General features: G+C 46.5%; 1 protein-coding gene across 4 annotated transcripts in view; it reads right to left on the bottom strand.

The window, feature by feature from the left end:
* MAP2 (microtubule-associated protein 2) overlaps nt 1-13,847 on the bottom strand; it is a 66,444-nt gene that overhangs the window by 20,315 nt on the left and 32,282 nt on the right. For 3 of the 4 annotated variants that reach the window (XM_010136253.1, XM_010136252.1, XM_010136254.1), the window contains exon 4: nt 3,735-3,796. In XM_010136253.1, the coding sequence (XP_010134555.1) occupies nt 3,735-3,796 (62 nt within the window). Of the gene's footprint in view, nt 1-3,734; nt 3,797-7,196; nt 7,332-7,745; nt 7,953-8,196; nt 11,959-13,847 lie in introns of all 4 variants that reach the window. The other variant, XM_010136251.1, reaches the window with a different exon arrangement.

A 13,847-nucleotide genomic window follows, 5' to 3' on the forward strand; every position in this document is an offset into this window, starting at 1 on the left:
TTCTGACACACAGGAATGTTCCAGTTCTGAGCTGCTTGACTGCAGCCATCCGGGTCTGGACAGTTACTGATTCTAGGAAGTGCTCTCTTCTGCAGATGTTATTTTTGTCCTGTGTTCTTAGGACAAAACCAGTGCCAGGTACCGCAGTTAACCAGTACAGCTGCTGGTTGGCTGCATTAGAAGCAAGCGCTAAACTACAGGAGCACCAAGAGACCCTGGTCCTTTAAAACTAGGTTGTGCATTTGAGATACATCCCTCCAGGCTACAGTCAAGGATCAAACAGCGGGAATTTTAACGGCAAAGTCACACCAGTACTCCCGCAACAGCAGAAGGACAAGACAGTACTGCTTCTTGTGCCACGGTGTGCACACAAAATCCCTAATGCACCCCAAACGCTGTGTTCTCTGCATTTGGCGTCAGAAAGTCATAAATTTATGTTGACAACGTGGAACCTTGGGATGAAAAGACCTGTACACAGTTTTGCAAAAAAGGAACCTCCTTGAAAGAGAATAGGGCCATTTGCTTAAGCAACAATTTTTTTTTCTTCCCAGGTATAACAGATACTACGAAGAAGAATTGCAAAGCTGTTATCTTGCCAGTGTAGTCCTGATTCTCTCTGTTTTCATATACACATGGGGTTACACATAGGAGCAATCCCAATGGGCCTGTAACTACAGCACTTGGTACAGAGCTTCAGCCACGGGAACTCTGGCGTTTGATCTAGGTCGGTCACCCAGACTTCCTCAGTGCTCAGAAAAGGTGTACGAGTTACTCCTTAAGTTGTCTTTACTGGAAAGTGAGAAAAGAATGGGTTGTCCAGCCCTGCCAGGCATCTGGCTTAGGCTACACACCCAGCTGACAGAAAACTGAGGCTGGCGTGCTGAATGTCATCCGTGACGTCATCAACATGATTAAGAGCTGCAGCACTGTGTAAAAATAATTCCAGTCCTACAGTACAGCTGAGAGGACTTCTACTGGATATCATCATCCATAGCTAGCACCAAGACCAGGAACTAGTTCACAGGATGGAAGTGCTTTACTAGCAAGAATACATTCCTATAATGAGGAGTTTTCGCAACTCATTTTATGCCTCTTAACACTTATTTCACTGTCTGAGAATAAACAGAATAAAACCAGTGAATAATTATTCTACAGAAGCTGCGCAATACGCGTTTTGTCACATCCAAGGCTCCTCCAGACTTTGACTTGCCACAGTTCAGTTTATGGCTCCCACCCACTGGTGAAACTTTGGGCCATATTTACAAATCCACGAAGGTGTGTGTTGATGCTGAAGCTCTGTGGAAGCAGGGTCCCTACGCTGGGTGGCTCCAAGAAGCAGACCTTCTGCAAACACTTTTCACCCACCTTTCTGAACTTGCAATATAACTAAGCACGCACAGTTTGGGGCCCAAATGATCATTCAATGGTTTTTGCCTTTTCCAACTTGAGGATCATGCAAAATGTTTCCCCTGGAAACAAGACCGGAAAACTCTTACTGATTAAGATTCTAGGCACAAGGTAGAGTCCTCATCCTTTTCACTCGTATTGCACAGAGTCCTCTGTGAATACGTGCCTCTACCAGGGATGCTAAATATGGACGAGTCAAAGATCTTCCAATGGAACAGCTGGGGAAGAGGCACGACCTTGAGCTGATGCACTGCTCTGAGATTATCACAGTCTCGATCCCCTCAGTGGCACGTTTTAGCATCGGTAATAGCAGCAGAATCTGGCCCAACCGTATTTCAGTGACGTGCTTAAGGCGGATAGAGCAACAAAGAAACCAAATCCTTCCATCCCTGCCTGTCCCCTACCCAGAAAACTACCCTTACTCTCTGTTGGCAACACACTACCTTTGACCTCCGCTGCAATTCCTGTTGCTGGAAGTACCAGCTGCCCACAGGACACAGATCTATGTAACTCTGCCTGAGATTCGGTGATCACTGAAGCTGGGATGCAGACACCTCTCTATTTCAGAGGTGTCCCTGACACGTGGCTGACGTTCTTACCTCGCTAGCGCAGGTTCGCAGTTCCTTCCAGCAGATGGAACGGCTTAGCCTCGCCTGAACTTGTTCTGCAAAGCAGTATGTGAACTGTACTTGGAAGACGGACAACAAAACCGACCAGGCTGGATGGTCTAACACTACCGTGGAAAGGGAAAGGCTGCACTTGAAGGACATAAAAGCTGAAAATCAGGAAGAAATAAAACAACAAGAAGGGGAAGGTCTTTATAAAAGCAGAGGCGCAGCCAAGGGACAGAAGAGGACATGTCCAAGAGTTGCGTGAGCGTGGCAATAAGAGAAGTGAGCTGACAGGAGAGAAAGCAAGCAGCGGACAGACTTCTGATCTTCGCTATAACATAACGGACAGGAATGAGAAGGGTGTGCAGAAAGCTGGTAATTTCAGAGAATGATTTTGCAGTGCTCGTACTTGGAGCGCTCCATAAACACAGATGATTCTAAAAATGGGCTAGTATTGACTTCTCCTGCGTTAAGTGTGGATCATCCCCCCACAAAAGGCAGTAAAAAACCAAACTGTTGACTCGGACCAGAAACCTGCCTAGATGTTTCTTACTGTACTGGTAAAGAAGCTCCACCAGTTTCCCAGTTACCAGCTGAAATGGGACAGATCTGAAAAAACCACTTGAAATCCCAGAATCCATGGCTGAATTCAGGTCTAAATTTCACAGCTCCTCCGCAGCCTCAAATCCATTATGCTGCCATGATAATGAACAATTTCTTACAATTCATAAATAACATGTAGCGCTTTATGAGGCAGAGCTTTTTCTGCCCATAAATCACCATAAATCATCATCTGCCCATCCCAAACCATCTCCAAAGAATGGATGCTCTGGTTAGACAGATGAAACGAATCAGCCATGGAACATACTGGGAAATTCAGAGGAACCCTAAGGAACCTCTTCATATTGTCAGTGGTGGTGAATGATGACATATTGTCGTGCTGCAGATGTGAATTAGCGCATGTCAGCATCACGGGAAAAACAGCTGCACAGGCAACAGTCAAAGGAGGGTGGTCTTCTGGGGATTTTGGAGCGATGGAAGGAAGAGGAGTGATACACAGGAAGAGTGTAGGGTCAGCACGGGAGCAGGGCAGAGAGGCCCTGCAGTATCTGCTGAAGCAAATCCAGCGGAGGAGAGCCAGACACAGAGAGCAGAGCAGCTGAAGGCAGGGCACGTAACTATCGCCTTACAAGGCAGACAGAAATCATCAGTCCAGGAAACGGCCATTCAGAAAACACTTAGTTACGTATAAAATGCTACTGGCCAACAACCTCCACACAGGCACGACCTCCGCAGAACGTGTGGCTCTGTAACGGTGCGTCAGAAGACACCAGCGAGTCCCGGGGGAGGGTTTCGGCCGACACAGCAATTAAAAGCAAGGCAGCAGTCCCAGTCAGGTGCTGCGGAAAGGGCCAGGGCACAGAGGCTATCCCAGGGGATGACCTGGCTCAGAAGGCTGAACAACGTCCAGCTCCTGCGGTTAGGAGTCTCTGTGCCCCCTATGGATCTGCAAACCGTCACCCAGCGATTCCCAGGTTACTCAGGAAAGGGGGGTGTAACTAGCCTTGGAAATGAATAAGGACCATGGCAAACAAATGTTAAACGGAACACAAATGTTAACTGCAACACACAATTACTTGCTGAATTAACACAAAAAGATCCGAAATAAGGACAAAAGGAGATTATAGAGATGAACGATAAGATGATTTTACTCACTGAGAGTTTCTCCTTTGCTTGTTTAAACACACCAGGAGCCTGGTTCGTTTCGCCACCTGCTGCTGAGAGACCCAAAGAAAGACTCGGTAGTTAAAAACAGTAACAACAAGCTTTTCCATTTGTTAGAACAATTTTGTTGTTGTTGTTTTTTTGTTGAAAAATTGTTCTAACAATTTTCCCAACTGTTAGAACAATTCAGTGCCTTGGCACTACTGCGCAGAACAATTCCTTTGTGAATTACTCTTAGTGAACTGGATGCAGAAACGTACCTGCCCTAAAAATGCCCTGTGTTCATCAGACTCGGGGTAAAATGGTATTCTGCACATGTCAAACAATGCAAACCTTTGTATTCATCTTCCTAGAAGTCTAGAAACTACAGCAAAACGTTCAAGAAATCACAGCTCTAAGGGTCTAGTTCTGCAGGTCACTCCTCCAACACCTTAGCATCCTGATTTTCAGGACTGTCCTCTAAAATTCAGGCTCCTGTAAGTAATCCTCAAATCAAAGTTTTAAGAGAGGCCCCTGAAATCATCGCTTCTCAAAATACTTGCATCTCTGCTAAATAATCACAAAGAGCACCTTTCCTCGTCCCCTCGGTACTGCACCCTAACCAGCCACCACCACGAAGAGGAAGCGGTAGCTGTGCTGCTTGGGCTGACTTACCTGAGAGCACCACAGCTGCTCCACCTGAGCAAAGGAGCTCCACGGCTCCGCTGCCGATCTGAGTACCCAACAAACACGCTTTGCCTCTCGAACTGAAGGCAGTACCGCCGCAGAGGCACCTCACAGCCACTAACGCCCAGGAGGCAGACTGGGGTTTCCGTCCCGGAACTCCACCAGCCAAGGCAAAGCCTTTGGAACGCTCTCCTCGGAGCTGGCCACACGGTTTCTTTTCTCAGATAGAAGGGCAAGCCTCTTAAAGAGCAGTCCCTCCCTCGTGGGAATGGCGGGGGCAGTTACCACTGTTTGCCAGTGCTTCCCACTGACGTGGGATTTTTTTTTTTTCCTGGTGTTGAGGGGAAAATAGGGGAAAGATGTCACTTCCCAGGGACACTACACAGAGCATGAGAGCAAATATCGATGTTTTTGGTAGACATCGGTATCTTCGGACTGGACAGGTTTCATTTTAAAGTCACAGTAAATGCACCATGGAGGTTTTAACTGACGGCAATACGCTCAAAGCTGTATAGACTACGCTGCCGGGGGACTGCTGGTGGGGACCCACGGGCCAGGTATCACCAAAGCTGGCAAGACCATTCCAAACAGGACCACAGACACTTGAAACCGGTGCTCTATTTTATGTAAGAGGAAGATGGGAGGGAGACAACGGCCCTCTAAACTCCGGATCCTGCAAAGAGCTCGATCACTGGTTCAAGCTCCGAGAGATGCAGATTAACATATGGCCACCTACACTCTTAGGCTACCTCACAGCACTGCGCTCTTTCTCCCGGCCTCCTCTGAAGTCCCGTGGGTAAGTAGAAAAAGGTGAGGTAGAAGAAAGTCAGGGATATCATGGATTTCCAGCAACATGGGGTATGGTGAAACATTCTAAGGTATTTTTGTTTGCGTTGTGGTGCAGTTCAAGCTCCTCAGCTTTAGGGCCCAAACCTCAAAGTTCACATTACTGATAATTTTGTGATCAGTTTTGGTCACTCTCCATCTCAGGATTTAAATGTTCTGGGAGGGCACTTTTGCAACATTTTCCCCTTTGACTAATACATCTGCTCCACTACGTACTGGAGGGGGAGAGAGGAGGCTCTGACGGTTGCCAGGCAGCACGCATTTAAGGCAGCGGGCAGATTTCCTTATGCAAGTCTATTGGTATGACTCGGGCCTCTCCAGGACGCTATGGGCCAGAAGAAGAGTTAGTGGTGGAGCCCCTAAGGGCATGACAGCACAGACCATATGGCTGTGGAAGCACAGAAAAAGTTGAGAACGCCACAAAGCTGATGCTTTCCCCTCCCCATTCCCACCACTTACAGAGCGCCCTGAGCCTTTTGAAAGGATGCACGAGTTACGGGACATGACTTCTGAGCTGATCGAGCTGTGCTTCCGCAAACAGCAGAAGGTAGCAGGAAGAGTTGTTTAATCCCTTCTTGAAATTCCTCATTCTTGGGCAGTTCTGGTCCAGAGCGCAATTTAGGACAGCCCATAAACTGCCGACTGAGGAGCAGCCATCACTGCAGCAGAGAGGGGCCGGCATCAGCCATTCCTTCCCTGGCTCCATTTCCTGTGAGGGGGTCAGTAGAACAGGACCAGGTTCCCTCACAGCAGCAAGGCAATGGGGCCAAGTATGTCCTTCTGTTGTCCTAATCGACAACAACCAGGAGACAACATACGCTCCGCGCAGTTCAGGCACAGCACTAAAGCTACCCTCACACAACCATCCCTTCCCAGTCTGACACTGGTCTAAATTTAGGACAGGAGTGACTCATTGGTGCAGAACTGGATAGGAACGACTTCCTAGGAACACTTTAGGTATTGCGCCGTTAAACGACAGGATGGGTGATCAATCCTGTTGTGAATTTCTACGCCATGAGAAGAGGCCCATGCAGCTGGGCATTGCTGTGCACGGCTCCTCTCTTAACAGCCCTGCTTTCGCTCACGAGCAACGGCACTGCAGCAGGTGGCTGTGTTACGTGACGGAAAACCTGGCCTCTCTTAGCCAAACTATCACCTTTTTTAAGATCACCAGAAAAGTCAAGGTGTTCATCTCTCCACCCTGAACTCGGAGTAGCAACAAATAACATGACGAAAATGCTGAAAGTGTCTCTCTCTGGTCCTCTAAATAATGATACATCTATCAAGAAGTAACAGGAATCATTTGTTTCGTCCTTTCATCTTCCTCTACCAAACATTAAGATTTTTGCTTGGAATGCATTCGTAGTGTGAGCCCAGATTTCTTCTCTCGGCTTCATGCTGCATGTGGCTGGATTCCCCCTGTGGATTTTGACTGTACAGCATAAACATCAGTGACAGATTGGGAAGTGTCAATGCAGATAACATCAATCAACAAAACGTAAGTCTGAAACACTTCTTATTATGCATGAGAGTAGAAAAGCAAAATAATGAAAACGCATACCATGGTTTAAGCTGCCAACATTTTCCCACCAGAAAAAAAAAAAAAGTGTAATTAAAAAAAAACAAAGAAAGAACACAACGATGAGTAGAGATTCCTACAACACCACTCCGTAAGCACGATGCCAAGTTACAACCACAGCACCTGGAGGTCCAAGCAATGACAAGCACACATGATCACGGCCTCCATCAAACAAACAGATACCGGGAAAGAAAGAAGAAAAGAAAAATGATACAAACCACTAAAAAAGCAATACTATTTGTGAAGACTGATATTCTTGGAGGAAAATAAAAATAGAGAAGCTGCTATAGCCATGAGGTTTAAAAAAAAAAATACGTCTATGTTTGCCAGCCACATTGCATAACTGAACAGAACGCAGTCACCTGTCTGCTTCCGTTTAACACAGGAGAGATGAGTTGGTCTAGTGTATTTGATAGCAGGTTTTAAAATGATTTTCCTGGAGGGAGAGTGGGCCTGAACTTCAGTTTTTTTAGCAAGTTCAGCTTTCTTATACACTGCTATGGACGAAAGAAAACACAAAAACATAGAATCAGGAAAAAAACCAGCAAACAGTTTCATATGACAATTCATCAAGCGGCAAGCCCACTGCTCCACAACTCCAACCCACCGCGCGGCTGCTCCCGGGGCGAACAAATCGGAATTCGGAAGAGGAGGAGCACCGGGGCATCGACCTCGGGTGCGTTACCCGGGGATCAGGGGGGATGCCCGCAGTGACACACACGGGTTCTGGTGGAGCAGTGAGCCTTGCGCGTGGCTCGTCACAGAGTTGTCCCGCTAAGAAGCACTACCGTTAGCACTGTTACAGCGCACGTGAGCTACCGAGTAACCAGACAGAACCGTACCACAGCGGGAAAAAGAACAAACATGGAAAATAATACAATATATATTGTAATAGGGAGTGTTAAATGAACCTTTTTTCCTTCTCACTTCATCTCTGGAGAGTGTGCTAGGCTCCTTTTTAGCTATTTTCCTTTCAGGAGTAGAAATCCTGCCTCTCCCCGTTTTAAAAGGTTTCTCTTTTTTATGCTTATCGAGAGATGATCTTCGCAATTCTCTCTCTGCCTTCTCCTCTTTAGGAACAGTCTCTAACTGTTCAGTCATGATGCTCCTATCATCATCTGTAGGATCAGAGCAAATTATAACAACAAACAGAAGATTAGTAACAAATGTTAACAGCACTTCGGTGGAGCAGGGAAAAAATAGTTGAAGACAGAGCAGACAGATTAATCAAAGAAGGCAGACCATTGTACCATTTGTCTGAAACATGCTGAGATTACTATTACAACTATAATAACTTTGATTTTTGTTCATTATTTGGAAGCAAAAATACTTAACAGGCAAAACAGAAAGTATAATGCACACCTTGAGTATCTGCCCAGAGACTGTCTGTGTCCATGATGGAGTCATCGATTGTCGTTTCGTCTTTGTAATCATCACACGTCTCTGTCTTGTAGTCGGTGAGCAGGATTTCTTCTCTCTGGGGTGAAGCAGGAGCTTCTGGGGAACCCTCCTTGGGCTCAACTTGAATGTCTGCCACTTCCTCAACCTCCAGCTCCTCTTCAGCCTGGGAGTCCCCTGTTTCGATGTCTACCTGCTGAGTAGCGGCAAAGCGCACACTGTGAGAAGCAGATTCGCCCTCATCAACCGTGGTCTGCACCACTGTGATAAAGTCATCCTCTACTGTCACCACCGACTCAATAATGCCTTTCAGTTCAGGCAGCGCGTCTGGGCCTCCCTGGGCCAGCATTGCTTCAGCAGCAGGTTCCCTAAAGTCTTTTTCTGGGGGTATTTCTGATACAAGAGGCTGTTGATCCTCCTCTTTTTCTTCCTGCCCTGCTTCCACCTCTTCTTCCCCATGTTCTTCCACTTTTGTGGCCCCAGCTGCCACTTCACACGGCAACGGCTTTTGGACTTCTGTAGGTTTCGCAGCTGTATCAGGAATCTTTGCAGTTCCTTCTGCAGCCTGTGGTATGCTCTCCATCTGAATCTCGGCAGGCTCTTCCTGGAGAGGCTCAGCTTTTGGAAGGAGGAGCTCCACAGAAGGCTCCTTTGCCGCTAACTGTGCAGGCGTCTCTTCCCCAGACACAGGCAGTTTTGGAGGTTCCGCTTTGATGTCCTCTGGTTTCAAGGTTTCTCCATTCAAACCCTCTTGGGTTTGGTCATGCTCTCCACTGGATTCATAAGATTCCTCTTTATCAACTGCCTCTTGATGTACCAGATCGGGCTTAGTTACCTTTTCCTTAATTTCTATTTCCGACAGCTTGGTGCTATCCTTCACGTAACTAGGCTCGGTCTTGGAAAGTACATCTGCATCCTTTGCATCTCGGGACAAGATGGTCTGATCTTTCTGTGGAACGTCTTTGGGTTCTGGCTCTGCACCGATCTTAGCACCTAACTGACTCTGATATTCTTGGTCAGCTCTCCTTGCAGCCACTTCCATATCGTGCTTTATAGCATTGTAATCTGGTTTAATTGGAGCCTCTATCTCAGCTAGTTCAGGAACGACACTAAGAGTCTTCTCCTCCCTCTCCATCAACAAAGAAACGGCATTTTTTTCTATCGCTATCTCGGAAGCTGATATTCTGTCATACATGCTGTCGTCAGTTACAGGACTTTTATCAGCCACACCTTCTTCTCTCATTTCTAAGATTGCCTCCGGCCTTGTCTTCTCTGGCTCTGCACCTTTAACGGGATAGACGTTTTTAGAGTCGACTTGATCTTCACTCTTTTCCAGCACAGTGTGCAGCTTCTCTTTTTTCTCCTGCTCAAAGTCCCTCGCCAGAACGGACTCACCAGCGGCATGCTGACCTAAGTCTTTTTCACTGATGAATTCTTCTTTCGATTTTTCAGCTGCTGCCAACTTTACTTCTATTAAAGAGAGGTCGGGAGCGAGGCCGCGTCTCAGTTTTTCATCTGTGCCTTCGTAAAAGGGACAGGTCTCACTCGTTAAATTCTCACTGTCCTGGACTGGAGAAGGGAGTGGGACTGTGTACTTGTTGAAAACACAGTAGCCCAAGTCTTCCAGCTGGCTTTCAGCTTTCAGAGTTACGTGGTTTTCATCTGTCACAGGTGGCAGGGCTGTGCTGATGTCTTCCGCAACTGTGTCAGAAGGAACTGACTTCTTCCGTGCCACCTCAGCATCTGCACTCACGGAAGCTAATCTAGATCTCGTCCCAGCTAAGTCTAACATTTCAGGCAGGTCAGGCGCCAGGACAGCTCCATTTTTGTAATAATCTTTGGCCAGGAAAGGGGATTCAGTCAAGGTCTCAGGCTGGACTCTTTCTTCTGTGATTGCTTTTTCTTCTTCAGTGTGTTCATCTTCCTCTCTACTATCAATGGGGAAGCAGGGGGCCTTCTCCAGTGCTGGTGTGGTGGCTGGCAAGTAGTCATCGCCTTCATCCATACTACCACTAGTGTTAGTTAGAATATCTGAAGCAAGGGGAGAAAGATCATGTGCACGACCAAAGCTAAATCCTAAAGCTATTGAATCCAGGCAGGACATGGGCAAGTTGATAGACATACTTCTCTGCTCAATTGCAGATCTCCCCCCAAGTCCCAAGCTCCTGCTCAGAGTTAGGTCATCTTTATTTTTACTGTGGAGTTCTCTCTTATCCCCATAGACTTTGGGGTCAATGGTGAACATTCTTTCTGTTGGGGAACTCGGTTCTTCAGATTTGTCTGGGGTGAAGCTCTGAGCCAGGGTACTGTACCCTACTTCACGAGGTGGCACGCTCTGCTGCTGATCCAGTTCTGTCTGTAACTCTTCCTCCTCTTCCTCTTTGTCTTCAGGTATTAGCCGATCTGTCTGATAAAGCTCATACACGCTCTCTTTTGTGTCACTTAACTCATAGTAATCACTGCCTTGTTTCAGAGCTTCTCCTTGGAAGGCTTCCTCTTTCAGAGCAGACGTTTCAAAATACTTCGACATTCCCGATCGATCTTCCTCCACTTTCATTTGATGAGGAGCCGAAACGCTTGTCTTCTCCTCCTTGGTATCTTCTTTAACATCTTTCTCTTGAGAAGCTTCTAGAGTAGGAGTCTTGTCAGTGGTGAAACTTGGTGCCTCGGGGGCTCTCTCTGTTGTTTGGGATAACTGAGTGCTATCAGGGCGCTCTACTGTTTTTTCAAGGGTCGGTTCATGGCTTAACTTGGCTGCGGGTACCTGTGTGCTTGGCTGCACCTCCTTCTTCACGTCTGCTGTTGCTGGGAGCCCGCTTTGGACCATTTCTTTTTCTGCTTTGAGAATGTCAGGTGACTTTTCAGCTTCACCATCCTTTTGAAAGTCTGCTTTGTCTAGGGGAAGTGTCTTAACTTCAGGTTTTGTGGTAAATTTACCATCATCTAATATTTGAGCCTCCCCTTTATCATAGAAATCATACCTGTCTTCCTCATCACTCTCATCCTTGGTCATGTCCTTTTCCTCCGCCCACACAGGGATTTTCTGGGCGCTTGGTGTTTTCAGGCCATCTACAGTTACTGCTGAGACTTCCTGCAGAGCTACTGTCCTGCCTGGGAGGGTCGGTTCATCTTTCACAAGATCTTTGGCAAACAGTTCATCAGGGGGTTCCTGTTTTGTTTTGAAACTGTCTTTGAGCAGAAGTTCGTGGGGGACAGCAGGAGGTGGGCCTGAAGGAAGTTCACCTGTAGCTGCTTCTGCCTTGGGTTCTGATAGCAATAAAGAACCCTGGCTGATGGCAATATCTCGGACATCTTTAAGGTCATCCTTAAATTCCATGCCAGTAACTTGGTTGGATGATGAGGGCGCATCTGCACTCCTTTCTTCCGTTTTGCTCCCTTTGGGCAGTTCAGATGACAAGTCCTTTTGCACTTGAGAAGCAGGAGCCTTGGCAGCAGGTTCTGCAAAACCGGCTTCCCCTTTCTGTTGTGAATCAGTTTCGAAGACCTGCTCTGATAGAGGTGAAGGCATTTTGTCTTTGCTCTGTGAATCCTTTTTATCTACGGCGTCTGTTTTTGCTGGCTGTGGAACTAAGGCATCATGTTTAGGTTGCTCACCAGTCTTACTGTCTTTCCCAGATTCATGTTGCTTTGAGTCTAACGGTTCTGCTGCGAAAGGGCGTGCGCCCTCCTGGACACGGAATTCCATCTTCGCGGCTGCAAGTAAATCTGAAGTAGTTTGTTTGGGTTTTATAACAGAATTATTTAAAGCACTTACAGGCAGGCAGTCACGTGGCTTACAACAACAGCTCAGTATGAATGATGGAAAGGAGAGGGAGAAAGATGCAAACATGCAGCAAGGCCATCCACCTAGAAATCTGCTTTCAAGTGTTAGACACTAGTTTCCTTCCAGTATATGAAACATATGAAAATGGGAGTTGTACACATATAGCTACGTGACCACTGAAATGAGATGATTTCACGGGAGTTCTTCACCTTCATGGGTTTTGTACACAACAGCAAGACCACACGTAATCCTCACTTCACTGGTTCGCTTTGCTGGACTCTGTAGCTTAAGTTAGTTTTGCGTTAGTAAAATCTGGAAGATTAAGTCCAGTCAATAGTATCTTTGATTGTTGCTGACATTTAGAACATCCAAAGTTACAGCTTTCTCTATCTTTATCTTACATTTTTATTCCACGTGCAGCCTAAACTAAAGAAATAATGCCTACAGAGGTTCTGCAAGTGTCAGAAGAGGTGGTTTTTTAATTGTACCAACTTTTGACATTCACTCTTCGGCAAAAGAAAAAATCTCACTGCTGTCATGAAAACAGCCTGTGTAATCAGCAACGGAGCTATTAATAGTCCCAGATCTTGAAGGTCTGGCCTTCGAAACAGCCAGCCCTCTTCAGCCGTAACTGAAGTCAAAGAACACTTGGCATGTCCCGGTGACTGTAGACCAGACCCTAATTAAGTTAATTTGAAACTGAACGTGCTGCTCTTACGGTCTGCCACTGTATTTCTAGGAAGCAATACCTAGCTAAGGGTTTTTTTAATACCTGTTCTGTTAATCATTAACAGCTTGTTCCTTTTTAATATTCTATGAAAATAATGTTTCCTATCCTATGGGAATTTTCCTATAATGGAAAATATGAGGAGAGATACTGCCAAATGTCGCACAACTTGCTGCAACGATCTGCAGAAAAAGTTTTATGAGTTATTTCTAAAGCTCGTTCCAACAGGCATCGGGCCAACTCAGAATCTCCTGTCTGCTTTAGAGACCTTGAAGCCATCTTTTTGCTCTGAAGAATCTGAATTTTTTAGAATAGTTAGTATCGAGGTATTGGTCTTTCTTTAAATATTTGCCTATTCAGTCGAAAAAGCCACCGCCACTATAGCTATAACTAAACTCTACAGGTTGAAAAACCTGAGGTCTGCAACTACAGAAAAACAGAAATCCCTTCTGTTTTTACGTTTGGTGACTGACTTCCAAACGCTACGAAGCATAAAAACATGGCCACCGAGCTGATGTCATCCTCGATTCACAGTGGTCAAGCAGCTACATCCTAACGTCCTTTACGTATGCTGCTGTGTCTCTTAGTGCCGTGCAGACGGACGACACCGATGGCACCGGAACGTGTGCTGCCTGCCAGCGGAATGTGATGTTCTTTAGCTGGGCCAGCCGGAACAGCAGCCCCCCGATGGCAGCATTTCTTAGCCAGGCACTGAACGGGTCCAGCCCTGCTCCCCACGAGGTGCCTTTACACCCTGCTGCCCTGGCTGAAGAGAAACGCCGTTAAAAGAAAAATCTTGAAGCCTAGTCCTTATGCACTGAGAGACAGCTAATTGCAGTAAATATTTTGGTCAGCAGACAGATCAGGGCTTCACCCTACGCATCCAATCCTAAACATCACTTTGAAGGCAAGCATCCCAGTGGAAGTGATGGAGGTTTTGCCCGAGAAGGGCACTCCGGTGGAGTTAAACATTTGTAATAAGGTAAGACACACAAAAAAACAGAGTTCTGGCAATGACTGGGGAGAGGTGACTGCAATGAATGGCAAGGGTATGGCAGAAGAAGCAATAGCTTTAGGGAAGCTAAACCGGGATGCACTGAAGCA

Source organism: Buceros rhinoceros, unplaced genomic scaffold, assembly GCF_000710305.1.
Source record: "Buceros rhinoceros silvestris isolate BGI_N320 unplaced genomic scaffold, ASM71030v1 scaffold2925, whole genome shotgun sequence".
NCBI lineage: Eukaryota > Metazoa > Chordata > Aves > Bucerotiformes > Bucerotidae > Buceros > Buceros rhinoceros.